General features: G+C 43.8%; 3 protein-coding genes across 7 annotated transcripts in view; 2 read left to right on the plus strand and 1 right to left on the minus strand.

Moving 5' to 3' along the window:
• The first annotated feature begins 1,158 nt into the window (after positions 1 to 1,158).
• LOC134425735 (A-kinase anchor protein 17B-like) lies at positions 1,159 to 9,305 on the plus strand. 5 transcript variants are annotated; one of them, XM_063170645.1, is made up of 6 exons: positions 1,160 to 1,214; positions 2,479 to 2,569; positions 5,044 to 5,280; positions 6,098 to 7,086; positions 7,422 to 7,586; positions 8,072 to 9,305. In XM_063170645.1, the coding sequence occupies exons 3-5, from the start codon at positions 5,191 to 5,193 to the stop codon at positions 7,474 to 7,476; spliced, it is 1,134 nt and encodes a 377-aa protein (XP_063026715.1). In that variant the 5' UTR covers positions 1,160 to 1,214; positions 2,479 to 2,569; positions 5,044 to 5,190; the 3' UTR covers positions 7,477 to 7,586; positions 8,072 to 9,305. The 5 variants fall into 5 exon arrangements, with proteins under 5 accessions (XP_063026713.1, XP_063026715.1, XP_063026711.1 ...); XM_063170641.1 differs by having other exon boundaries at positions 1,167 to 1,214; positions 6,098 to 7,586; XM_063170642.1 differs by lacking the exon at positions 1,160 to 1,214 and adding an exon at positions 1,703 to 1,919 and having other exon boundaries at positions 6,098 to 7,586.
• Positions 9,306 to 12,043: 2,738 nt separating this feature from the next.
• PGRMC1 (progesterone receptor membrane component 1) lies at positions 12,044 to 17,507 on the minus strand. The gene is made up of 3 exons (XM_063170646.1): positions 17,174 to 17,507; positions 15,213 to 15,368; positions 12,044 to 13,999 (listed from the first exon to the last, which is right to left on the minus strand). The coding sequence occupies exons 1-3, from the start codon at positions 17,490 to 17,492 to the stop codon at positions 13,899 to 13,901; spliced, it is 576 nt and encodes a 191-aa protein (XP_063026716.1). The 5' UTR covers positions 17,493 to 17,507; the 3' UTR covers positions 12,044 to 13,898.
• A 5,908-nt stretch (positions 17,508 to 23,415) lies between these two features.
• KIAA1210 (KIAA1210 ortholog) overlaps positions 23,416 to 27,671 on the plus strand; it is a 50,255-nt gene continuing 45,999 nt past the window's right edge. Inside the window, exon 1 of the mRNA XM_063170650.1 lies at positions 23,416 to 23,559. Within this exon, the coding sequence (XP_063026720.1) occupies positions 23,546 to 23,559 (14 nt within the window). The 5' untranslated portion in view covers positions 23,416 to 23,545. The remainder of the gene's footprint in view (positions 23,560 to 27,671) is intronic.

Raw genomic sequence — 27,671 nt, forward strand, 5'->3', positions numbered from 1 at the left:
CTCTGGCAAGAATGCTCTGCTGCTGATCCAATGGACTATTCCTAGATCAATAAAAGAGCTAAAAGACAGCTCTCTAGAATTGCATCTCTTTCCAGGAACTCAGCTACTTATGGTGTTGTATTTTCTTGGTGAGAAGAAAGCATTTAACCATTAAGGAGGAGAAAATCAACAATAAATGGGTATAACTTGCTATACATGATTAGTGCTTGGAAACAGAAGATTTCAAACATTACTTCAAGACTTCATAGAAAAGGGTGATATTTCTTCCAGGGTTTTTCTTTTGTTGCTCATCTGCACAAGACAAACCTCAACTTAAGATTCTTACTGAGCACTGGTATTTTTCATACAGTCTTCCCATTTCCATTACTCACTTTGGGGCAAGTTTTTGCATACTTGTTCTGGCTGCTAAAATGAATCACCAGTCGACCTCAGCCTCCTGCAGCAATCCTTGGAGAAGGAGGTGGTTGGTGTGAGTCTGTTGGGTTTTTTCTCCTTAGTAAAGGGACCTGCCAAAATAAAACCAGTCATATACTAAAAAATTGGGTATGTTCAAGGTCAGGTTGGATAGATCCTGGCTGCTGTGGAGCTCTAGCCGGGGCTGGGTGGACACATGCCCGGGGTCCAGAATGACCAAGGAAGTGGGGACGGTGCCATCAGCAGCACATGGGCGAGTGCTGCACCATTGGGAGCCGATAGCCGCGCGATGCAGAGACAGGACAGCGCTTTCCCACCAGGAAAACACCAACAAGCCAGTGTAAACCAGGGAAAGGCGGCATAAACCCTCACAGATCTACTATTGGTGAGCAATGGTGGGTGAACTACCTTTGCTCCAGGACAAAGGAAAACACGGCATTGCACCACAACCAAGCCTTTGCTGTGCCTGAGCGAGGCAGCTCAAAGGAGTAACTTCTGTTTGGCTTATTTTGAATACAATGCACACACACGATGCCCACTGGCCGAAGACGCCGGCAGCAGGCGGCTGCAGCCGAGGCTGTGCAGGAAGAGCAGCCACTGGCACCTCCTGGCACCTCCTGGGCCTCGCTTCGTGAAGATCACCCTGAAACCGCGCGGAGCGCCCGGCGGGCGGGCAGGGGCCGCGCTGCGGAGCGGGCGGAGCGGAGCGGAGGAGCCGCGCCCCGGGGCGGGCCCGTGGGCGAGCCGCGCTCCGCCCCGGGTGGCGGCCGCAGGGCTGGCGGTGCCGCGGCGGCCGGAGGGTAAGGGCGGCCGGCCCGGGGAGCGGGAGCGGGGCGCTGCCGGCGGAGGGCGCTCCGGGCCCGGGTGGGGCGAGCCGGGCCGCGGGGCTCGCTCCGCCAGGGAAAGTTGTCGAGGCTGCCGGGGCGGTTCCCGGCGGCTCCGCTGGGGCTGCCCGGAGCCCGCGGGCCTGCTGGGACGGGCGGGCCGAGCCTCGCCCCGCTACGGTGCTGGGGGTCGGGCTGGGCCGGGGGAGCCCGGCCCGTGCGGAGGGCGCGGCGGGCCTGGGCCCGGGGGTTCCTGGGGCGGGGGCTGCGCGGCACGGCACGGCCCGGCTCGGCTGCTGCGGCTCTCGGGCAGCCCGAGCTGGCTCCGCACCTGGCGGCTCTTGCAGCCGAGGCGGGGCAGCGGGGCCCCCGGGCCGCGGTTCCCGCCGAAGCCGCTGAGGGCTGGGCCCTGCCCCCCGGGTGCCCTCGGCCGGCGCTGCCGGAGCTCGGGGACCGCGGCCTTCAGTGGCTCCATGCATTGGGCTGGGGGTTTGTGTTATCCTCGCCTCAGCGGTGCTGGGAGGGTTCGCTTCAAAACGCTCCTTTATTGCAATGTTAGTGAGAGCAGCGGCACTTCTGATCATCGCTCCTTTTCACTTAATTTTGCATAGAGCGGGCTGGATAAACTCATTTGTTAAAAATCAGTTTCAAGCTCTTTAGACTTCTCCAAGTGAGTTTCTGGTAAGTGCTTGTCATAGAATCACTAGGGTTGGAAAAGCCCTCTAAGATCACAGAGTCTAACCAGTAACACTTACTGTGTTTACTGCTAAAGGATACCCCCCAAGTGCCATAGCCACAAACCATTTGTGAGCTTCCAGGCATGGTGTTTCCAGCCTCTTCCAGTGCCTGATCACCATTTCAGTGGAAAAGTTTTTCCTAATATCCAATCTAAACCTCCTCTGTTGAAATGTGAGGCCATTTCCTCTCACGTTACTTGAGAGAGGTGACCGATCCCCAACTGGATCCAGCCTCCTTTCAGGTGGTTGTACAGAGCCATAAGGTCCCCCCGAGCCTCTTTTTCTCCAGGCTAAACAACTCCAGCTTTTTTTCCCTGCATGATGAACTCTGCTGCTGGGGATCAATACATACAGATGCTACATTGCATTAGCTAGTAGTGCTCCTACATACTCTGCAGAATTAAAATATTACCTCTGCTGGTGAGACTGCTCAGGGCCTACACTGTCCATGAGAGCATGAAAAGTAACCTAGGAAAATATGATTTTTTTTTTTTTTCTTTAAGATAACCCTTTATCCTGACCTGGTTGATGGTATGGTCCCTGTTGTGGTGGCCCAGGGCCTGGCATGAGTGACCAGCTGGGAAACTGGGGATGGTAAGAGCTGTTTGAGCTAGCAGTACAGTGAGCAAATGTGGGGGGTGCCTTTGGAACAATTATTCCCACCACTAGCACGTTGCTCATATGGACTATGTGAGTGTTTCAGGTTAGATATTGCCAGGTTGCTAATTGCTCCCAGAAGTGTAAGTTTGTTTTAAAGTATGAACTTAGATTACACAATTTAGGGTGTTGTAAGATAAGGACAGTTCAACCTTCAGTTGTTGTAGTAAATCCTAATGCAAGGGCAGATGTGTTCCAAAAGTTTTTACCATGGCAGAGTGGCCAAAGGGAAATAATAATCTGATAAAGGAGTTGAAAGTCAAAATCCTTGCGATTTATCAGTTGCAGCAGTTGAGGTAGTGGCTTATTGATATGTCAGGGTTGCTTCCAAAAGGCCATTCTGCTGAGCAGCAATTCAGTGGGTCAGCCAGTACATAATTCTATGCCTTGTTCAGTTATGTAGAGAGAAATTTCTGATGCTTGAAGAGCTCTTGGCTATGAGCACAAGTGGGGAAGAGCAGGGGTAATGGTGTGCACTAGCAAAGCACTGTAGCTTACTCAGCTCTATGAAGAGAGTTTAGGGCTTTTAGGTGATTTATTGCAGTGTGGTTGCACTGTGATGGTGTAAGGATATAAGTGAAAGAAGACTTGCAAGGGCAGGATAATATATCAGGATAATATATTGGATAAATAGAAGATCTATGTGCAAAACAGAACAAGATTTTGTGTACACCCAGTGGTCTGCAGGCTTGACATTCATATCTCTGCAGGTTGTAACAACAGTCCTGGATGTTTTAGCCTGCTGCACCACAAATCTTAGTGGGGTGGCAGAAGTTTGGTTGGCACTAACTTGGTGGAAACCTTTTTATCTTAGTGCACAGTGGGCAGAAGGGACTTTAGAGATCACTCACTGCTTCAGTTTTGTAGAGAGTGCTTTGTGTATCTGCTTTGCTTATATGAGACACTGGAGGTGTGTCTGTGTACATACACAGCTGTGTGCAGAGATTAATCCTGAGAGATTCAGCCTTGCCTGACAAACTTACAGTTAACTTAGAGTTAATTCTGAGTGCATTTGGCTGCAGTTCCCTAAGAGGAGTGATTCTGTGCTCAGTCTGTGCTGTATCTGCTGCTGCCAGAGATTCCTGGTTATTTTATGTTAATTTTAATTGCACTTGCTTTTTCTCCAGTACATGTGTGTGTTTTTTCTTTGTCATTCTCAATAAAGTGTAGTCACTCTCTTTTATCAAACAGTTTCTGTGCTTGTCTTCCCTTGTACATTCCCATGCTGAAAGCAAACAGGCATTTTTCAAGTAATAACAGTATAGTTTATAACCTGTGAAAACCATCTTACAAACTTTTTTGTTGTGTTTCTTCAGTGGAAGCTTTTATGTGGTACTCTTGCAGTTGTCTTTGTATATGTATCTTTTTTTTCTCCATTTGATTTAGTCTATATTTATGTTAAAATATTGTCTACAAAATAAAGAAAAATACAGCATATGGACAGCAATGAAATACACTAAGCTTTACTTGTAACTAGGTGCTGAACCTTTGTGGAAGAAACTGGCACAGATGGTGGTTTGCCAACTTCTGTTTCTTTTTCCTTGAATTTAGGCCTGAAAAGTCCTTGATAACCAGTGGAAGCCTCTCTGTAAACTTTTTGTACAATTAACCATGTGAGGGGCAAAAAAACTAGTGTGACTATTCTGTTTGTACTAGATGTAGGTATACTGATATATGGAGCTCAGGTATCTGAACTTAACTCCTTTAATCAAAACCCAGCATTATACTGTTTAGATTTCCTGAAAATTTTCTCTGGTAAGCTAAAGGTTGTCAATATTTTCAGTGTAGTTGGTGCTGAAACTGGGAGATTACCTCAGGAGCTGATGAGGGTCTGAAAGATACTTAGTTTCTTATTGTTAAATAAAGTAGGTGTAGCAGCTGCCTGGTGATTGCTGGCTAGAAAAAGGTCAGTTGGGATCAGCTGTCCTGGCTGGGTCTCCTCCCATTTCCTTGCTGACCCTCAGCCTCCTCACAAAAGGCCTTGGCTCTGGGTAAGCCTTGCTCAGTGATAACCCCTGAATTACTGCTGTAATACCTCTTAAATGGGACCCTCCTGCTAATCTGTAGGGGAGATTTGTTAAATTAAGAATTAGATCCAAATGATTAGTCTCTAGTTGTGTCCTTGGGGACAATCATGTGATGCTGTTGTCTTGGCAGTGCTTATAAAGAAAACCCAAGAGTACATACCATTTGAAGAGACAACTTTCTAACTGTGGGGATCAGTTGGGTGTGTGTAATTTATGGTTTTTTAAAGCATGTTATTTAAGCAAAGGACATTCCCTGTTAGCCACATGTGATTCTTGATGACTGTTTGCTTATTATTAGCACTTCAAAAACTTCCATCCAATTCCCCAGGATGCACAATGTAAAACAAGTGTCATCTAAATTGTCCCATATTGATAATTACCTAGAAAAAGACGTGGTGATGAAAAGAAGTTCAAGAGAGAAAAAGGAAAGCTAAGCACAAGAGGAGAGAAGAGAGGCAGATAGATGGAGATGAGGAACACCCCCCAAAGCAGCAGAAGGAACCAGCTGAAGAACAGCACTGGCCAGAGAATATGCCTGAATGGGAAGAAAGGAAATCCCTGCTAGCTCAGAGAAGAGTGGAGTCTGTCAGACTGCTTACAGTGCTGTTAAATCGTGTGAAAGTAAGACTATTTTAAAACGTATTTTAAACTTTTAAGGTTATCTATTAGAGCTTGAATAATTCACTAGACATTTGATATCTTGATGCTGTTCAGGAGTCTGCTTTGGGGCTGACTGGACACTGAGAAGGCCTGAGGTCCATGTCTTGTGACAGTCTGCTCTCAGTCTTGCCCTGAGAGCAAACATAGTGCATTTTCACCCAGAAACTTTGCCTTCGGTGCTTTTTCAAGACCTTGTTTACTGAGTAAAAAATAGGGCTGGAAAAGCTGTTTTGGCTCTATTAGACTTGATCCAGTGTTGCAAGCAAGGAATTTTGGAGTGGAGACATAAGTGATACTCTCTTTGCTTGTTTTGGTCTCAGGTCTACAAGTGACTGAACTAAATTGGCACAGATTATACCCTTTGGATTTCTAATAGCTTCTTCTTTTTTCTTGGCTAGCACTCATTACCAGGCTTATTTGATTCAGATAATGTCTTGAGAAAGTCAGCAGTGAAGTGATAAAAATTTGAGTGTTTTGCACACAGATTAATGTTTGCAAGTTTAATTTAGTGCTTTGGGTAGAAAAGGTTTCAAATGAAAACAGGGGTTTTAATTTCTAATATGGCTTTGTCTCCACTATTTGCAAAGAAAAAATTGCAGCTTTTAACAAGTGTGTAATATAAAAGATTTCTAAAGGACTGTAATTTACTATGAGTTGAAGTCAGAGGCTACCCTTGCCATTCTGTGTGTGAATTTTAGGGCCCCATTACATCTGACATTGGCCTTCTTAATTATAAATGTGATGTGTTAAATAAATTTCTATTTTCTTGGTTTCACAGTTGGCAAGTCAAAAAGTGGATCCTTCACTGGATGTAAAGAAGGACAATTCATTTTCTGAAACAGCATTTAAAGACATACAGCAGGAGCTGATTCACTCCCTTTATCGTACGCACAAAGAGCTGAAACATAAGGAGTTTAAGTGCCCATTAACCCAAAAAGGTAGTGCTATATGCTGTGAGGAAGGAGATGTGAGTACCTTCCATGCACCTGCTTGTCACATAGTGAGGACAATTTTAAATGATGCCTCTGCAGCCCCGAGCTCTGATGGACTGCCTGGCAGAGATGTGTGCAACTCCCTGCTGATCACGGTCACCCAGCACGGCAGGGACATCCAGCCTCTCCCTGCAAGGCACCGCCCTGCACTGGACGTAGGTCACACCCACACAGTGTCTGAGCAAGATGATTGCAGAAAGCAAAAGGTTTATGAGACTGATGAATTCATCCATTATTTACTGAACTACTATCAGACACCACACTATGCACGTGTTTGCTTAGAGCCAAAAACCACTGTGAACAAATCCCGGTGGAAGCGAGTGGTGTCTGATGATGGTGGTGGGTTTGACAGCAGCTTGAGTAACAAACATGGTCAGCACTTCAGAGAATTGAGTCCTGTACAAAACCTCCACAAGAGAAATTGTAGCAGTGATAGTAATTACAGGCTGGTGATCACTCTTGGAGAATTTGAGTCAACAGACAAAGTGTTAGAAAGCAAGGTCCGTGGGGGCAAGCTTGCAAAAAAGCTGCAGGTGCAGAGGAATGACTCACTCACTGTTGATACTATACCACATGCTGGACTGAATCATTCTTTGGAGTGCACTACTGTTACTCATAATGAGGAATTCAAACAAGAAGATGGTAAAGATGAAGGCACTGTACCATATGGAACACGTAGATCTGCTTGCAGATTAAAGGATTTGCTGGAAGAGATCAGTGATTCTGAGTGCTTTAGAGAGGCATGTGGCGGCTCAGTGAAGAGAGCAGAAAGAAGGTATGAAGAAATTTACAGCAGTTGTAATAAAGGGTGCTTGTCTGCAAGAGCTGGGGAAAGAGAATTACTGGTTTGCCATAAAAATGTAGCTCTGGAAGGTCAAGAGAAGGAAATCAGCCAATGTAACTCCTGTTCTAATTCTGTCCATGAGGGCTTGGCAAGGCAGTGTGAACGTAAACTTAAAAAGTCATGCAAGAGGTCTAGTAGTAAATTAAGATATGAAGGAAAGAAAAGTGAGAGACAATCCAGGGAAAAGGAGAAAAATGCTCATAAAATGAAGAAAAAGCGAAAAAAGCTTTCTTCTAATCTTTTATCTGATGAATGTGGCTTTTCAGAGACGGACAGTTGCATGCAGCTGGAGTCCCTCAGAAAGATACAGAGAAAATGTAAGAAAATGTTGCACAAAAAAGTGAAATTCAAGACACATCACACCTCTATGGCTGCACCAGATGTTTCCCCTCATGATGGCTCACCCCTTCAGGAAACCCTCCAGAGGAGAGGTGAGAGAGGGGGACACCACAGCTAAGGGGACTCAATTTGACAGCTCTGTGGCAGGTGAGGTTGCCACAGTTCTTACAGTGATGAAGGGTTTTTGGTTTTAAAAGGTATAAGCATGGCATAAAAAAAAAACAGTGCAACTTCCCTGCAATTAAGGGTTTGTTCAGTGTAGCTCTGAAAGACACAGCTGCAGCTCAAGAGTAATATTTGTCTAATTAACTTAGCACAGTATCTGTCCTGGGCATTAGCAGGTAGTGGTTGTTCTGATAACAACATGCTTTAGACAACTAAAACACTGATAGACAATTCAATATGTGGCACAGCAGTGTAGGAAGTACTGTCTCAGGTGAGTAAATTTTTACACAGCTAAAATACATCTGATTTTCATACAGGATTGCTACTGGCTGTTCTTACAGCTGTGCTTCCAGTTGGTTGGTGGATACCCTTACAACCTGATAAACTCATTTCAACTTTTTCTTATCTACAGGAGATGAGAGGAAATTAATGTTGAGAAGAGAGATGGATGCAGATGTCAGAGGATGCCCTCTATTTCCTCTTGAGATAATTCAGACAAACCCCTTCTCAGATACTTTCTGTGGAGGAGAGCCCAGAAGAGGATGTTGAACAGCTACTGTATTATAGCTCTGAAGTTTTTATAAACAAGTGGGAGAAGAAAGCCCTTTGATCATTAAACAAAATATGAACTACTGGGTTGGTTTTTGATTTTTTTTTTCTTACATCATTCCTTTGGTTAGAGTATCTAACTGGTGAAGTGAGCCACAGAAGCAGAATTTGTGTTTGCCTTTTGGATAACTTCTGGACCAAAACTTTCCCCAGAGCCAGAACAAACTTTCATGGACTAGCGGCTAAAGAACTTGAAAGGACACAGACTGAGATCTTGGAGCATTACACTTTGATGGAATGCAGAGAATCATGTAAATTACAGTATTTATTAATAATGAGTCATTGGGAAAAAACCTAATTGTCAATCCTAGAGCAAGCATATGAAGTGCCTCCTCTATCAAATTGTTATATTGGTGGGACTGGAAGGTGTGGGGGACATTTATACTCAATTTTGAGAAGTAATAGATTTCCAAATGTGAAAAAGGTCCCATCTTCTCTAAAACCCACACTAGAAGAATCCTTGCTTTCTATTCACAGTTCTAGAGGTGTTTCTGAAAACTTGCTGCATTTTGGGAGGATTTCACTGAACTTATGCTGTGTAGTGCTCCCAGGAATCTGAATGGCTGTCTAAGCAAAGCTCTGGGTGTTAGATAATGAAATGGCAGTGCATCTCAGCCTGCTGACAGTCCCCACGTAAATGCAGTTGACAGTTCACAAGATTTTGAAGGCACATATAGTGAGGTAGCTGTTTAGTATGAGTTTGCCTACAAATGCTTTCCAGGGGAATTGTGAAATGTTGTCAGAGTTGTGCTGCATGTAGATAAAAATGGGAAAATGCAGTCTAGGAGCTTGAATTATATCCATATTTATTCATCTGGCTATATCTAGAAGACAGCCACAATTGCTTTTGGACAAAGTCCCTTAGCAAGGTACAGAGTTTGAAGTTCAATTCACTGATTATTACAGCTTTCATTTTATTATGCTTTATTTATTACATGTCAGTAGACGAAGTTCATGTGAAAATGTTGCCTTCATTACGTAAGATCTTACCCATGTTTGTAAATTCTGCTCTAATAAATAGTAATAAAAATGAATAATTGTAATTGTTTGTGGTAGATAGGTTTTCCCCCAGTCTTCAATACTGGTGATTCCTACAGGCTTCTAAGCCAGGTTTTATCAGTCTTTCTGTTCATTTGTTCAGATGTTGAGTGCCTTTTCAGGGTCATGAACGACAAATGGTTGCTACTCAAAGTACTGTTCATCTATTCCTTTTATCTAAAAGAATGTTATTTTCTTGACAGAAATATTTTCTGACTATTTTGGAGAACCTTTATGCCCCTTTTAAGTCCCCCCTTTAGTATTTTATACAGTTATAATGAAGAGGGACTATTGTAACATGTTACATGTGACCATATAAAATGTTTTCAGTTGCACTGATGTGACATACCAAGGGTGTTTTTTCTCTATGCAATATTTGCAGATTAAAGATAACAAAACTTCCCCCTGTCAATCTATAGACAGTTTTGTGTCCATGAGTACCCATTTCCCATAAGACAGGCTTTTGTTGCCAGGTGAGGAAGTATTTCTTTTTGTTAATCTAGGGGAGAAGGAACTAAAGATTTCCTTCAGTGTAAATTTCTAGTGTTTTATTAACATGCTGTCACAATAACCAATAACAAATAAATACTCAATTCCTGTAATTGCTTCAGGCATTCACCTGTATTGACTGAAATTGACAGAGGATTTGCTTTGTCTCCCAAGTCCTCACTCCATGTAAAGCATTGTTAGTTAATAAAATATGCATGCACTTTAAAATGTGAGACATCATTGTAATCTTCATACCCAAAGAGAACTTCTGTGTTTCTTATTTGACATTTTTTAGAACCTGATTTCAGGTGTTTAAATAATAATTTCACTTTTCACAAAATCATAGAATGGTTTGGATCAGGACCTTAAAAACCATCTTGTTCCAACCCCCATGCCAAGGGCACGGGCACCTTCCACCTGCTCCGAGCAGGGTCCAGCCTGGTCTTGAACACTTCCAGGGCTGGGGCACCCAGTTTCTTCTGGCAGCCTCTGCCACAGCCTCACCACACTCACAGGGAAGAATTTCTTTTTCCTGTCAGCACATTTAATATGAGCCCCACTTTTTCATACACTGGCCTGCTTAATATGATTTTATTATCCTGAAGGCTAATCTTTAAAGATATATGTAACAGCTTGCTTTAAAACTCTTAAAATGCATGGCTTTGTAGATTGGATTTTAGTTGTTATAAATGTCACATCCCACATATGAAAGTTACAGAATGTTTTGGCAATTAAAACATTTATTAGATGAAAATATGCATTAAAAGCAGCATTTATATAGTTCAGCAATGGAAATATAGAACATTTCTGGTATACTTTCACACCTTTCAGTTTGAACCTGATGTGTGCTGTTGTGCCGGGCTGCTGTTTCAAGAGGCTGGATGCTTTTTATGGAAACACTGTTTACTCTGACATGTATGAAGTTGGCCCTGAGACTGCAGCTCTTGCTATCAAATCTAATTTTCTGTACAGAACTAGTGATAATGCCTCCTCATAGAGCTGGTATGGAGAGAAGTAGGCTGAACAATGCTTTGTTACTGAAAGTTTGTGACCTGTGGGTTGTACCTTGTGCTGAATGCTGAAGCCAAAATCCTACAGGCTGGTTTGAAAGCAGAATTACACAAGGCCCATTATTAAATCAGTCCATCTGCTTGAAATACAATACAGCAATTATGATATAAAGCCTTTTCTTCTTAATCCAGGGATTCCAGGCAATGCATAGAAATGCCTCACTTTTCATAAAGCCCCTTACGTAATTTTCAACAGAAGCATTCAATACTGAACTTTTTTTTTGTTTAACTGAAACAGCAGGAAGTAAGAGCTAATAAAGGTGAGTACAGGCAGGTGAAGCCTTGATGAGAGAATATCTGAATTTTACAAAGCAGTTAAGAGTATGGTTGAAAATAAGATATGACTCAATTGTTTTGATTTGTCCTGGCAAAGATCTTTGTGACAGGTGTTGGACACGTCAGAGGAGGGAGATTAGTGACATTGTCTGCCTTGAATTGGTCATCCTGTCCTGCCTGGTTAATGTACAGCCTGATGAGCTGCCTGGCATGGCTCTTTTTGCATAGTCATTGCTGCCAGTCACTGTTGAAGGAAGGGTTCAAATTGTAATGAACAGACTAAAAAAGAAGTTAAAACCCATCCATTTTCTTCAGCACTTTGGAAAGAAGTAAAACCCGTGCCTGCTGCTTTATGAGCAGCTTCTGTGACACACTTCTCCTTTGACAAGGAATTCTCTGCTTTCCTTGAAAAAGTAACAATCTTACCAAAGTGTCATGCCTCCTCCCCAAGAAGTATTAACAATGAGCTTTTCTTGTGTTACTGCATGTTTTCTGCATCGTTTTTATTTCTCTTTGTGATGCATAACGTTCTGATGTACAGATTAATCCTTAAAATAGTTTTTAGTTCCTCAGAAGATGTTACAGAGTAACTTTAGAGTCAGGTGGTTGGGTCCACTTAAGGGTAGGTTACAGCCTTCCAAAGCTCCAGCTTTTGCTCAGTATTAACAATTACTTGGGGTTTTTTCTGCAATAGAGCGTGTTCGCTATTTAATATTCTGTCAAAATTTTACTAGCAAACTGCATTTACAAGCATTCCATTAGAACATATTTTACTCAATCTATGGATTGGATAACCTGACAGATCAGAGAAAGATAATATAAAACTTGAAACGTTAGGGGACTATTAAATATAATAATAAAATATAACATTTGGTTGCAGTAAATAAAAACAAACTCCACCATTATGCAAGAGTATTTTATTTTCTGCCTTAAACAAATAAAAGCACATTTCCAATTTGAGGTAAACCATTAGTAGTAGTTTGCAAAGAGTATAGATGTCTCTAAAAATAAAACAGCAACACAAAGGTCATGACAAGGCCTATGTGTGTCTCCAGACCTTTGTCAGGTAGTTCATACAGTACCACTTTACACAACTCTGGCTCAAACAACCTTGCTCTTCATTGGAAGGCCCAGTGCAACCAAAAGAAAATCCCAGGACGGTGTTGGGACTGAGGGAGAGTCAGTTGTTCTCACCACAGATGGTCTCAGGCACTTTAATATGTTGTGTCAACTCGTTTATGAAAGCTGCTGTTGTGCAACACACTCTACTTCTGAACACTTCTGCCTAGTTTGCACCTTCCCACCCAGGACTCAGTTCCTCATTTTGGGCATGTTGCCAAATTGAAACAACCAGACAGCCGAGTCAGAGAAATGAAACAGAGGGAACCACACCAGACAGGCACCCTGGAGATTCTGCACTAGCAGAATCACCTGGACATGAAACAAGTTCACATGTGATCAGAAAATCATTAGTTATCTTGGAATTTATAAGTTTTATGGAAGTATTTTGGATGATGAACATTTACATTTTTCCTTGGTCATATCCATTTATCCAGCCCTCTCTGGTAGGAGGGAGGTCACTTAGAAAAAACCTAGTAATTAAGCATAGAGGTAAGCCAAGAGAGCAAATAAGTAAAAAGCAACTCAAAGGTCAGGTCCACAGGTATAGCACTGCTGGTTATGCATGAGATTGTGTCATTTCTTTGAATGGCAACATTCCAAACCAACAAAGGCCTCAATGCAGAAACAGCTTGCACTGTTTTATTTTGTACAGGAAACTTATGTAAGTTACATTGACCAGTAATGTTTTTCTGCTAGGTAGAGGTGCATGTACAAGAGCACTTGCTAATCATGCCATACCAGCAACTTCTTGTTTTTTAGGCCTAGGAATCAAGAGCAGCTGATCTTCCATGTTTAATATAATTCCATTAACATTCATAGGAGCACTTTTTGCTGAGAAGAAAATCAAATGAACAATAGTCAAGTCACACTCCATGGTGTACCTGTAGGGATGCCTAGTTCCACTCATTATCTAAACTTTTGTAACACTATAGATGTGCTTTAAAAGTGAACAGACAATATTAGTCTATGCAGAATTATGCATGTTGAATACATCAAGCATTCATCAGTCTTTATTAAATACTTAAAAGTGATTTAACCTCACAAAAATTCTTAATCTTTTTTAAAAGCAGTTAGTGTTTCATCTGTAAGTCACTAATGCAATGACTCAAAAGCCAAATTATCTCACATAATAATGAATTACACTGCACAACAAATGAGTATGATGCTTTGTGAACAAAATATAGTCCCTTTTCTAAAGGAATTACAACCCAGGTAAGATCTGCCAGATCCTGCAGAAGCTAACACAAAAGAAGATTTAGTGGTGTTTGTGTTGCATATGTGAAGTGAGTCATGTGCTTGTCTCCACAGTGATAGGTTGGTAATGAAAAACTTGATTCCAACCTACTTTGCACTAAATGGTGATAGCAGGAAAACAGTCCTTTATTGCCAAAATTGCAGTTTATTTTTGCACAGACATTTGTCATGCATACTTATTATGTGGGTTTAAAGCAAGACAGATCATAGACCTTCAGAAGCTTCCCACTGAATTTGAAAAGGAAATCTTTGAAAAGAAACCATTCACTGTACCTCTGGACCTTTTGTAAACCTTGCTGCTGCTGCACCTTGTGAAACAGAAGTGGAATGTTACAAATGATCCATTGTGGTTCAAAAATAGATTGTTCCACACTGCAGTATCTACTCTTTCTTTGCATCCTGGGCATCTTTCTCATCTTCATCAGAGTACACGGTGGGTTCCTCCCCCTCCTTCAGCAGCTTACCAACATGATGGTACTTAACTGGGGAAAAAAAAAATCCAAGTAATTTTCTGCCCTGAAGAGACACGTTTATAAACTCCTCATACTGTTTCCTGAATGAACAGGATGACTATATTTCAATAAAACAGCTCTGAGCAACTTGTTCCAAACACTGGGGGGAAGGAGAAAAGCTAAAATCAACTACCTGAACTACTATTACTGCTGTCATAAGAAAAAGGTGAAGTGAATGTAACTCTCATTTTATTGCCTAAACCAAAAGATGAATAAACACAAACTGAGGTACTCACCCAGCCAAGGAAACAGAATCCTGGATTAGATTATTTCTCTTGCCAATGTTAAAACCAAAGGCATTGTTAGAATATTTACATTATTAAACATGCACATACGTATGTGCACACATATACACAACCTGGAAGGGGTTTTATTTTTGTAATGTGTATTACAAATATTCAATAGGACAGAAGGGAGATAATTTCTCCCAAAGATAGAGATGGGTCTGTTATCCGATTATGTGATTAAGCCTCTGATTTATTTTATATCTCCTTTTGAGCATGTAAAAATGCCAAGATATATAAGGACTGAGAGCTATATTATGTTGCTTATCTGTCAACTTCAACAAAGCAAAAGAACCCCCTGATTTCAGGTATTTCAGACTAGCAACGTTGTTGTAAATACTTAAAACAACTATTTGTCATATTTAATAGGAACACAGTAATAAAAAGAGAGGACTTCACTGTCAGTCCTGATGCTCAACACTTGTAAAGGTAGATTTTAACACTAGCTCAAGTCATATATTTGATAGCACAGTTCTGGTTTCTGCAACAAGCTTGTTAGCATAATAAACCAGCCATTCAGTGTGGCGTGATTAACAGTCTTAATTAAAACAGGAAGATGGCCAAAATAGTAGGGGCACATCAGGTCAGGATGGAGATTTCTAATGACATCATGTGGAGAAAACTCCATTGCAGCTCGTTATAGTAAATCTTTCAACACTAGATTTAAAAGGAAAACACATTTTATTTACACTATACTGGTAACTGGTGGACTGATGTATGCAATTTCCATCATATATATATATATATATATAATATATATGCATATATATATACACACATATATAAAAAATATATATATATATATATATATATGATGCTTCCAGCTGGTTACAGCCTTTTAACTATTGCTTCCCCTATTACCAGTTTACTTCTTTGTAAATAGGTTTAAAATTGCTTACAAGTGAATTGTGACTCCCAGTCCCTCAAGGTCTCTTGCTGTGTGGCATTGAGGTCAGAGAGGTCATCATAGGTGTCCCTCAGTGCCTCCTTGTCCAGGCAGAAGGTGGCAAGGCCTCGGGATGCATCTCTTCCAGCAAAAATCCCATACGGGCCCTCTTTGAAATAAAAACATAAGCAGCATTATTGCAGAGGCAATGGAAGCTATGATATCTTCATGGATCAGAGTCCCCAAACTAAAACAGATGGTGAGTTTCTACCCTGAGCCATGCATCAGGTGCCTCAAGCTTCTGAAATGCTTTAAAGTTTTATTCTAATTGGTAATAAGAGGAAACAGAGGAAGAGGACAAGAAACAAAATAATGGAGAAGGATACTACTGAGATTTGCTGAAACATCAGGACAATGAACCACACCATGGTGCAGGGAATATATAAACAGGGTAAGGACAAGCATACAGACTGGGACACACATCCTTAGAATAAGGAACAGAGGAAGGATGTCTATGGGGTGAAATCAAAGTTTTCTAATGGATACTCCTGACTGGAGATGAAAGGATGGCTTGACAGAAAATATAGTGGAGCTATGAGAAATTACCAAGTTGGAGGAAACATCTATTAAAACAAAATGCAAGATGAACTCAAATGACCAAAACATTTAACTCACAGCAGATAAGAGAAATCAAGATAAACTCTTGCTAAACTTCATTAATGATTGACTTGCTTGCATGACAAGCCAAAAATTGAGATACTGCATGTTCAACTAGACATTCAAAGTTCTTCTAAAAGGAGCTTAAAGAAGTTAGATATGAACTCTGGTTATTGTAGAGCACATGCCAACTTCCAGTGTGCTTTTTCATAAATTAATCAAAAGAATCTTACTTTTCCATTAAAATGAAAATCAAACTAGCCAGACATTGTGGTGAGCCATTCAGCAATTACCAAATCAGATGCAAAGACAGCTTTTACTGTCATCAAATAAGGCAGTATCTAAAGCTTGGACCTTATGTCAACTGGATTTTAGGTTGCACAAACACAGAACTGCACATCTAACTCACTGTGCATATCATCCTGACTGCTGCAGAATGCAAAGCTACAGCCTGGCATCATTCAGTGGCAGTCTCGTCTATGTTTGGCCCAAAAGCTGTAACTGATAACACTTCCAAAAACGTGGTGTCTCCTGCATTTTTCTCCTTGCCTCTTAAGCAGCACTGGCAGCTCACTCCTGCAGCTACCAGGCTGTCTGGACAGCTCGAGAGTGGTTATGCCAGGCAGAACCTGGTACAAATCAGCAAGCCTCAGTGAGCAGTTTTAACAGGCAGCCTCTGATAAAAATAAAACCCCATGGCCTCGTGGAAGTGATAAAACTCCTTCATCTGGGTGCACGTAGTCCCACCCACCTCATCACTGGCTGCTCCACGAGCATAGGTTATTCAATCTTTGCACGTTTGAACTATGCTCCTGGTAGAAAGCTGGTTTAATCTAAATTGCCAACTATTTAGTATAAATATTATGCAATAGAGCGATACACACTAAAAGTTGGGAATGGAATGTCAACACTGAGAGAATACTTCGCTTCTGCTGCCCGCCATCAGGCAAAGGCAACCCAGGCCCACAAAGCCGCCCAACCTCTCATGGTACGTGTAGACTGCCATGGGAGAACACCGAGAATAATGAAATTACGTAAAGTGGCAAAGCCGGAGTTTCTCCAACGCCGGGGCCCGACTGGACCCGGACGGCAGCAGTGACCGTCCCGCCGCTCCCGGGCTCGCAGGGGCGCGCAGCCTTCCCGGCGCCAAGCACCGGCCGAGCCCTCCCAAAGCTCCGCATGGGGACCGGGACGGGCTCAGCGCCGATCCCCGCCGAGGGAAGGCGCTCCCGGCCAGCACCGGCCCCGACCCGCCCGCGCTTCCCCGGAGCGTGCGGAGCGCCCGGGCCGGGCCCGCCCCGCAGCCCCCGCCCTCACCGGGCCCGTAGAACTTCCTGGCGCGGGTCACGTCGAAGACTTTGCCGTTGACGGCCATGAGGATGCGCGGGTCGCTCACGCCGTCGAAGGGCCGCAGCTGCTCCAGGGTGAAGTCGCGGCGCTTCATCTTGGGCAGCGGCGGCGGGTCCGCCTCGCCCGCGGGCGCCGCGGGCCGCTCGCCCCGCAGGATCTGGTAGAGCAGGAAGAGGCAGAGGCCCAGCAGGCTCAGGTTGAGCGGGGAGCCCACGATCTCCAGCAGCAGCCCGCCGCTCTCGCCCGCCGCCTCCTCGCCGGCCACCGCCACCTCCTCGCGGGCCATGGCGCTGCTCTGTGCGGCGGCCCCGCGGGCTCGGAGCGCACAGCGCCGCACGGAGCACAGAGCACGGAGCTCACCCGGCCCGGCGGGGCGGACCCAGGGGCGGGCGGTGGGCGCGGCGGGGCTGAGGCGCGGGCGCGGGGCCGCCCCCAGGCCGGGCCGGGCGGGCTCTGCTGGGCGGGCCGGGCGGGCTCGGCTGGGCGGGCCGGGCGGGCTCGGCTCGGCTCCGCGGTTCCGCGCCCGCTGCCGGCGCTAGGTGGTGATGCGGGATCGGCCGTGGCCGCGGCTCCCCAGATTGGGTCAGGCCAGGCCGCTGTGGCGGCACTCGGTTCCACAGAAATTCCGTAAAAAATAACCTCGGGGTGGCGTTAGAGCCGTGTCGGGGCTGCCGCGATGCGCTGTGCGAACCGCGCTGCTGGATGGAGGATGGAGCCCGGCTCAGCTCCGCGCTGCCAGAGTGAGACAGGGGACAGCAGGCAGAAACTGATGCATTGGAAGTTCCACCTGAATACGAGGAAAACTTCTTTACTGTGCAGTGATTGCACAGTGGAACTGATTGTCCTGAGAGTTCGTGGAGTGTCTCTCATTGTAGAAATTCAAGAACGGTCTGGATGCAATCCTGTGCCCCCGGGCTGACCCTGCCTGAGCAGGGAGGTTGGACCCACTGTGCTCCCTTCCAGCCTGACCCGTTCTGTCACTCCCTACACTCGTTCCACCTGTGCACATCTTCGCTTTCTTGGCAAGGCAGTGACTTTTCTGAATACTCCAGAAATGTCAAACTTAACGTAGAAGAAAAGGGAAGAAGTAACCAAACTTCTGGGTTTTTCTCATTCAGATATTACCTCCAGGCCTCACAAAACTACAGAAGCAGCAACCATGATGTACTAATATAGCATGAAAAATAAAATTATCCTGTCACAGAGTTCTGTATTAATGTTTCTTCTCAGTGGAGGTTTTGGTGAATTAAAACTTAAGCTGAAGGAAATACTAACTTGGATGTATCTACTTGGTATGATGTTCATATGGTGGAGCAAATGGAGCCCCAAATAGAGGTACAATATGACTGGTGACGTCTGCTCCTCGGTATCAAGTGTGAGAAAGCACAAAGTGATGCCTTGGGTCTGAGTAGTCACCTCCACAAAACGTGTCCTTCAAAAAGATCACAAACCAATGCCCTGCCAGTGTATCGTCATTCTCTACACGAGTCAGTACCTCAGGGTACACCTAGAGAAGAAATGCAGTGTACCAGCCTTGATCACAGAGTCATTAAGGTTGGAAAGAGATCACCAAGTGCCAACCTGATCTCCCATTATAGCTTGGCAGATGGTTCATACCCCTGCTTCAGGGCAAGCAGGCAGCTTTCACTGAACCTGGCCCTGGGACACGTAGTCACAGCAAACTGAAAGAAGTGCATTTAGTTTACTTTCTAATTCTCAGAAGGAATATTTTTAATAATAATAATTCTCAATAACTGTAACAATAACAATAACAATAATAATGATATTATTCTCAGGAATATTTTAAACTCTGTGGGTCACTGCAGATATGGATAATATTTTGTGATACACACAAGGACTTGTGTACTAAGATGTTTAGACACGTTGGCTCTTGGTGTTTGGTTCCACCTGCTGTCTCCTTTGGGAAGCTCCTTGTTTTATAGATCAGCTCCTGAACTTAGATCTGTCCTGTCGTGGTATGCACTGACTTTTGCTTCCATCTGCTGTGTAACTTGAACAACTCCTTGTTTCATTGATCTGACAGCTGAGATTTGTACTTGTTAATAAAGTAGCTCTGCATTTTGACTCTATTTCAGATACTAGAGAAATCTCTGAAACTTCAGAATTATTCAAATTCTGAAGCTGTATTACCTAGTTAATTCTGCTCAGTGTAGACCTGACACTGTTACACTTCATTGTGCTGCTATTATGTTGTAGAGGAATAGATGTAAAAAAAAGGAAGAAATTTGGAGGGATATTTTACATTTTTTTTCAACAGCGAGGAAAAACCCCAAGACTCCAAAACAATGACAACCCTGAATCTGACCTTGAACTGGACACTAATCTGGGAAAAGAAGCTTTGTTTATGCCTAATATCCAAGAGAAACGATTCAAGAACAGTTCATTCTTAGATTAAGAAGGGCCAGGAAACATTGCCAAGATTGATAGAATCTCAAGTTATTTGCCGTGTGAGTGCTGGTACTGGAAGTGGCCCAACTTTTCAGCTCTTTATAAAAAAACTCATATGCCTTAGAATGCTTAAGAATCTTAAGCAAAAAATAAGAACAGGTATTTAGAGATAAAAGGGTATGAATAAATGGTAATACATTGGTTGGAAATACCTAAATTCATGAACCTTTTGTTATGCATTTCCCTCTAGCAAGCCTACTTGGCAATTCCTTTAAGCAGAACTGAGGTTCCAGCCAGAGAGGAGTTTGCCCCAGCTCTAGTTAAACACCACTGGCATTAATTGTGCTCCCACACAGGTTTCCCTCTCCATTCTATAAACAACAATAGCTTTCTCCTTGAAACTATTCTGCTTACATCTCTGAGATGGGTTGATAGCCTCCAGCAGTGTTCTAGCATAATGCTCTCTTCTTATTAATTGAAGAAAACACTGGAACTCAGACAGGTTTCATATCCTTGCAAGTCAGGATAGTTCAAACCGTTTTAAAATACTTCTACTTGTATTTTTTAAGAAGTAGCATTGATCTATTAGAGATGAAGAGAAATTAGCTCTGCTACACCTCATCATTCTTCCTACTGTGCTATTTCCACTTTGTATCTTGTCTGGTAGATTTAATGCATCTTTTAGAGCAAACTTAATTATTCTAAACAAAGTGTGCTTTACCTGGGTTCCCCATGATTCTATAGTTGCCAAGCTGGTTTTGGGCCTCACCTCCTCTCATTGTTCCAGTGGAAGCCCTTCACAGGAATTCCTTTCTCTGACTTACCTGATTGATCATTTTAATTTAAACTGAGGCTGCAAGTTTGCATAGATTCTAATGCCTTATTTTTATTACTTGTGATTCCCAGAAGTGCTGGTCACCTGGAGCTATTGCTGCTTTTATTTGACCTGCAAGGACCCAGGGTTTCCAAAGCAGAGAGAAGGTATCTCAGTCTTTTAAATTACTGAGAACGGGCTATGAATAAAACCACTGGCAAGTTAGATCTTTGCTGCCCAGACTGAAGTCTGATTTGTAACTCCTATTTGAGAATTTGAGACTTCAGGAACATGCTGTAGGACTGCATAACAAACACTTTGAGATACCATGTAGCCAAAGAGAGCAGATTTTTGCCTTGTGGTCCAATGGCTTCCTTACGTGGGATGGGTCTGTTCCAGGTGTGGAACAGGCACCTGACCCAACAATGCCCTGAATTGCACCTAGTCCTCACATCAAAAGCACAGACCATCTTGTTCCTGGACTTGCTTTATTTATTAGTTTTTGTTTCCATCTCCATCACATTTCTGTTTCTTTTTTCAGTTGTATCTTCTGAGTTTCTAGCTATGCTCTCCATCCAGTAATGTGCAAGGAGGAAGGGCTGTGGAATGTGAAGAAGACACTGCTGAAGGCTATCAAGATCCTGTCATTCCTGGAGATAAATGTGTAAACACCTGCAGCATAAAATAGCTCCAGATGGGACTTTCTACCAAGTTTCAGAAAATGTGTCAGAGAGGGGTATTGGAAAGACAGACTGTTTGTGCTGGGGAATTGCTTTCCTCAGAAATACCCTGCTGTGAACTTGCAGCTAAAATCTTTCCCTCACTGGCTTCATCTTCCCCCCTTCCAGGACTGTAGCTTTCAGTTCAATCATGTCAAACAGGACTTACAGTCACTGTGACAAGAAAGCTTGATTGATCAGTATGTACAGCAACCACACTAGGAATTTTGGAGTTGTATTTTAACTACAGATGAAAATCCAAATGTGAATTCTCTGTATTGGCTCCTTTTTCTAAAAGGCAGCAGATGTCAAAACCAATCTGCACAAGCTGCAGATACTTCTGGAAGAGGTGAAGAAAAAAGAAAACATAAATCTACATGTGATTCTTGCAATGTAAGAGTCTTAGTATGCCTAGGAAGCACACTCATAGACCCTGAAAGAGTAAATTAAATCCCTGACTTCCGGAAAACAACAACTTGAATTTCCTTCCAGGTCTAATGAGCCAGAAGGATTTTATATATCAGAAGTAATTGGATGATGTGAAGGAAAATTGGTGCATGCCCAGATCAAGTCAAACCAGTAGCACTGTTAGAGGGATTAGGAAATGTTGTCTCTGCTCCATTAGTGTTGGATATGGAAATGCTGTTCATGGCATGTACGCATGTTGTTCACAAACACCTATTTTTATTTACACTGGAGACATTCACTTTGCATTTTGGAGCACATGAGCTGTCTTCACTCTGTCACTGCATTCCTGAAGGAGGGCTTGTTACTTCTGTGCCACTTCTGCAACAGAGCAGGTCGGTCTGTTTCAATGGGAATTGGTAACCAACTTCAGCATTAATAGATTCAAAGGTTGGAAGGTGAGAGTTATCAATAAACTCTGCATTTTCCCAGGTGTAACCTTGCAGCATTTCAGTTGCAGAAATGCAACAAGATGGATGGATTCTCATCCCAGTTTATTTAGCTGAGATTGGTTCAGTCACTGAACTTGATTTGACACAAACTGAGACACTACATAGTAATCCAGTAGAATCCAGTTTCAACAGGCTAGGGAAGCACTTCATTGATTTCCCAGCCTGATGCATTTCTAGTTATACAATGCTCTCAATGGGAAAATTTTTCAGACCCTCAAAGCCATCCCACTGCCTAAATGTTACCTGAACCATGTTGCTGAGAGGATGCCTCTCACTGTGCCTCTCGCCCTCCAGGCAATGAGCTGAGTGCTGACTTAGGTCAGGCTGAATGTTTTCCTGAGACATTGTGTCTCAGGAGCTGAGCCCCAAAAACTGTCACTGCCATCACATGCAGCGGAGTCAGGGAAGGTTTAGGTTAGATACCAGGAAAAGGTTTTCCAGCCAGAGAGGGCACTAGAACAGGCTCTCCAAGGAAGTGGTTACAGGAAGAAGCCTTTCTGAGCTCCGGGAGTGTTTGGACAGTGCTCTCAGGCACATGATGTGATTCTTGGGGTGTCTTGTGCAGGGCCACGAGTTGGACCCGATGATCTTGATGGGTCCCTTCCAACTCAGCACATTCTGTGATTCCGTGGTCACGCCATGGTTGTGCCTTCACAGCTGGGTTGTTGCAGGTGTCTCAGGCTGCAGCCTGTACGATTCCACGGACAGCAACAAACCAGTAGGAAACCTTGGAGGCAGCAGGGACTTCCCAGGGCACAACGGCTTGAGAAGGGGCCAAAATTCCTTCAGTGTCACAGGCGGCGTTTTGTGTAAGGCGCTCTCGCAGGCCAGCGCAGCCTTCGGGCGGAGGCAGCGGGCTGAGCCGCTCTCAGCGGGGCTCGGACCGGCCCGGGGTGGGTGCGTTCCCGCGGGAGGTGGGGCCGGTGCCCGGTGCCCGGTGGGCAGGGTCGGTGCCCGGTGCCCGCTGGGCGGCGGCGGGAGGTGGTGCCGGTGTTCGGTGCCCGGTGCCCGCGGGCGGCGGCGGGAGGTGGTGCCGGTGTTCGGTGCCCGGTGCCCGCGGGCGGCGGCGGGAGGTGGTGCCGGTGTTCGGTGCCCGGTGCCCGCGGGCGGCGGCGGGAGGTGGTGCCGGTGCCCGGGGCGGCGGGCGCGGCGGGGCGCGGGCGGCGGCCGGTGAGTGGCGGCGCGGCCGGGGCCGGGCCGGGCGGGGCGGGCACCGGGACGGGCACGGGCCCGGTCCCGGCACGGGAAAGGCTCCGTGCCGGCCCCCGGGCAGCCGCCGTGCCGGGGCCGCTCTCGGGGCCGGCGGCGGCGCTGGGATAACGCCGGTGAGCGCTCCCGGCGGAGCTTCCCGCGGCACGCTCGGCTCCAGGGCTGTAGTCTCGGCTCCCCACGGCTGCGAACGCAGAGGCTGGCGGCTGCATGGGCATCCTCATCCCGAACTTGCAGGCTTGCGGTCTTCCAGTGTCGGACCTGACGTTTTATGCTCCAAATCAGGTTTTTACCCTATGTTAGGTAGCTGGAGTTAGGTGGCTGGTTGTTAATACAAGCTGGAGTTTATTTGTCTCTTATGTCGTTGGTAGAATTGCTGGAATTGGTGGCTGTTTCCCAGGTGTGAGCCCTTAGCACTGGTGTGGGGGACTGGGAGAATCCCTGTGATCTCAGAGTTCTGTGAGGAGTGAATGGAGAGAAGCAGCAGGGTCTTGTAAAGGGTCAGATCCATAAAGTGTTGTAGAATGAAAAGACATTGTGTCGTTTCTTTCATGATTATTTTGCTGATACACTTAATGGCTTGATCTTAACAAAGAGCAGGAATAAAGCCTTAATCGCATAACAACTTTGATGAATTTTCTGTGATAACTGCCCTTGTACAAGTCAGAGTGGCTGAGGTAAGAGCAGGTGCTTTCACCCAGGTGATGAGCTGCAGACAGGCTACGAGCGCAAAATATCCAAAACCCTCAGCAAACCACCTGCAGTCTTTTCCACTTTCTAGTTCAGCTCCTCTTTTGGAAATGCCATTCAAAGGGACCCTTTTCCCTTCCAGCCCTTGTGCTGTCCTTACACCACATCCTGTGGAGAGCTGGATTTCTCTGCCTAGAGCTGTGCATTGAGCAGAGCTCGTCTGATGCATGTTTGGATGGGGTCTTGCTCATTTCAGAGCTAGCGTAGCAGACTGGAGAAACTTAGAGTTAGCCTAGTACACAGACATTCTGATTCACTTGGGATTACAGACCCTGTGGATCTTTTACACTTCATGCTGTCTTTCTGGTATTTGACAGAAACTGAAAGCAGTTACAGGTAACTGGAAATGTACTTTTTGAAACTTTTAAAACAGAAAAGCAAGCTTGGTGGCCTTATCTTTTATTAACAGCTTCATGAATGTGAATTTTTAATATATATATATATATATATATATATATCCTGCTGCTATACAACAAATATAATGAAAACTTAATCCAGCATGGCATAAATTTTTCCACTGCTTGCTCAATTGGTTTATAGTTTGGACCTCTAGTTCTATAATACATGGCCCAGTATATTGCTAATGCCTCAGGCAAATTCCTGAAGAATATTGTACCAGAAAAATTATGCTTACTTAGTGAAATTGCTCATCTGTTTCCAAAGGATGTCAGTAGATGACTTATGATAAGTAGATAACTTATCAAGATGAGCACTCTACATAAAAGAAGCTACACTTCTCCAGACTGAGCTCCTATTTAGCCACACGGAAACACAGCCCTATCACACAGGCAGTGTGAGGCTTGCAAGGATTCCAGAACTGTCCAGTCCAATGTAGAATTTTGGTCAAAAATTAAAAGTTGACTTGGTTCTCACTGTAGTATAAGAAAGTGCAAAGCACTTCTTACCTTGGACTTGACCTGACTTGACTCAAGTTCAGAATATATTTAGATATTTAGGGGATTTATTTATGTATATAAATGCTTTTTCTAATGTGCAAACCCAAATTACTTGGATGTTATATGAACAAAAAATAAATTCCTCTATTTTTTCCAGATCACTGTGAGTAGGAAGCCTTTCCCACATAAGCTGTTTGCTTATGATTCTGTCAAAGATTTGATGGAAGTTTTCAGAAAATGAGATGTCAGATTCCTGTGACCACAGAGATGGAGGCATTCCTAATGCAGATTTGATGATTCAAAACTCTTTGTCCTTTGGAACCCACAGTACAGGGGTTTTGACTGTATTCAGACATTTGGGAAGTAGATCCCCTTTTAGACTTCTTTTTAGTTTTTCTGGGAGCAATTAAGTGCAGACAACTCTCAAAAGTTAAATTTTATCACTTAAGAAATTTTACTGGCACTGGTTTCTGTTTCCAAGTGAATATTTTTTCCACTTGTAATGGTTCTTAATTTGTAGGTCAGGGAATTTCCTTCAGACAGATGTACAGCTCTGTTTTCTTTCTCCAGAAGATGATGTATGGCAGAGAAGAAACAAGAAGTTGTACTTAGTCCAAAGACTTGCTCAATACAGGCCCATTTATTTAAATTCTAAACACATTTATTTATTCAGTGGGTACTTAGAATATTTCACAAGAAAGCAGTAGCTGCAAGTGCAAATACTGGAATCTTGCATAAGCATTAAGAAAAGGGCTAAGATGTTACTCAGTTTTGAACAGCTGTGAAAATGGGTACTCAGGGAGCAATAATTTGTGTGTGTGAATATGATACATTTAATACGAACAAACACATCTTTGGTTGTTCCTGCTTAATATCAGCTAAAATCCTCTACAACTCTGACTGGGATGTTTCCTGTATCTGATACTATTGAAGTGTGTTAGGCATTCATTCATAGGTATTTATTGATTTGTATGAAGTCTCTCTATATATAAATGAAAAGGAAGTACACATGGTATATATTAAACTGGGGAGCTGATTTTTTTTTTTCTGCTGAGGATTTTCAGTAATCCTTATGTTTGTGCTGTGGACAGTGTGAGTGGGGTGGTTGGTCTCAATATCTTTAGTTATGTAACATAAACATCAGGCTGTGCTGTAAGTCAAACAGGGGACAAAGCAGTGTGGCTGCAGCCTCTGGTACATCAGTCTGCAAGCTGACTGCTGAGATCTGAGGAGCTGAATTTAGTGTAAAGGGTTTTAATGAGTCTGGATATGGCCCAAACTCAGCAATCAGTGGTTTGGTTTTATTGGAGTGGCACCAGCATCATGTTGAGTCATGTGTGCACAGGTACACAGACATCCTCTTAACTTTTAAAAGGAGTGCCAATGCCACAAGCACAGATGCCATTGGCATTTCATCATTTTCTTCCAAATGGATTCAAACACATTGCATGAGATTTTGGTACTTGACACTGGGTTTAGTGGAAATGGCAGTTCTCATCATTCCCTCAGATGAGTTTCTATGCCAGTTCCTCTGTCTAAGTTCAATCTATTGTGTAGTTTAAACATAAACAGATTTCTCTCCATTTGGAGAAGTTTATCTCCGTGTCTCCAGCTGACAGCTTCTGTGTGCAATGGGAAGGAGTGCTACAGGTTAGAACTTGAAACCACCTCTTTGGTGAGCAGCAGACACTCACTGACGTTATTAACAAGGATTGTTTCAACTGCTGCTCATCCCTGACTCCTGCTGACTATTGCAGTTCTCCCCCAAACTCTCCTAAGACCTCATCAGGTCATAGCTCACACAGCCAAGTGATCATGCAAGGCTCTGAACATTATTCTGAGTAACCAGAACTGCAGCAAAACTGCCAAAATACACACTCAGTCACAAAGCTTGAAAGCAGGATCTTTAATGATTCAGAAACTCAAAATTAAGAGAGCACCAAATATTATTTCCAATATACCTACTTGTTTAAGCTGTCTCATAATTTAGCTGCCTCAGGAATGCTGAATTTGGGGTGGCTGCACTATTCTAAGCTCTTAAAACTGTAGGAAGTAATGAGGATCTTACTTCTTGAAATTGCTGCTTAAAAACCTGTGAGGGGAAATGGAGTTTAGTGTGCACACTCATTTTGCTTACAACTTTGACACCCTCTGTAGGGCTAACCTCAGCAAAATGGCATGTCAAGGAATCACACACCATCCTGTCATTTCACTGCCACTCTTTTCATCTGCCGTTCCACTCATTTTTCTTTCTGCTGAACAGGCATTTCTTAGAATTTACTGATATTTGCCCATAAAAAAGGCTGCCATCATTCATAGGAGTCTGTTAAATATTATTGGTACAATTTGCAGCAAATCACATTATAGTGCCTTGTGGTTAAATGTGTCCTTTCTTTTCTCCCAGTTAATGCTTCATGAGACCATTTTTGTATACCACTAGGTTAAGTGGGAAGGGTATTTGCCAGCACCCAGAGGGTTAATGCTGCTGGATTTGGCTGGTCCATTGCCAGACTTTGCTCTTTTGAGTGCCAAGACTTTTTTTTGTGACTATTTTTTTTTTCTTTTTAAAAGATGTGTAGCCTGGTAGAGTTGAGCTGCAGCCCTTACCAGGCAGTATGGGGACATTTGTGTCTCCTAAACTGACCTTTTTTCCCAGTTCTGTCACTCACTGCACATGGCTGCAGCCAGGTAACAGAGATCTAAGGCTCTTCCTCACAATGTCAGGGTAAATTTTATCCCATTGTTCAAGAA

Source organism: Melospiza melodia, chromosome 16 (assembly GCF_035770615.1).
Source record: "Melospiza melodia melodia isolate bMelMel2 chromosome 16, bMelMel2.pri, whole genome shotgun sequence".
Taxonomy (NCBI): Eukaryota; Metazoa; Chordata; class Aves; order Passeriformes; family Passerellidae; genus Melospiza; species Melospiza melodia.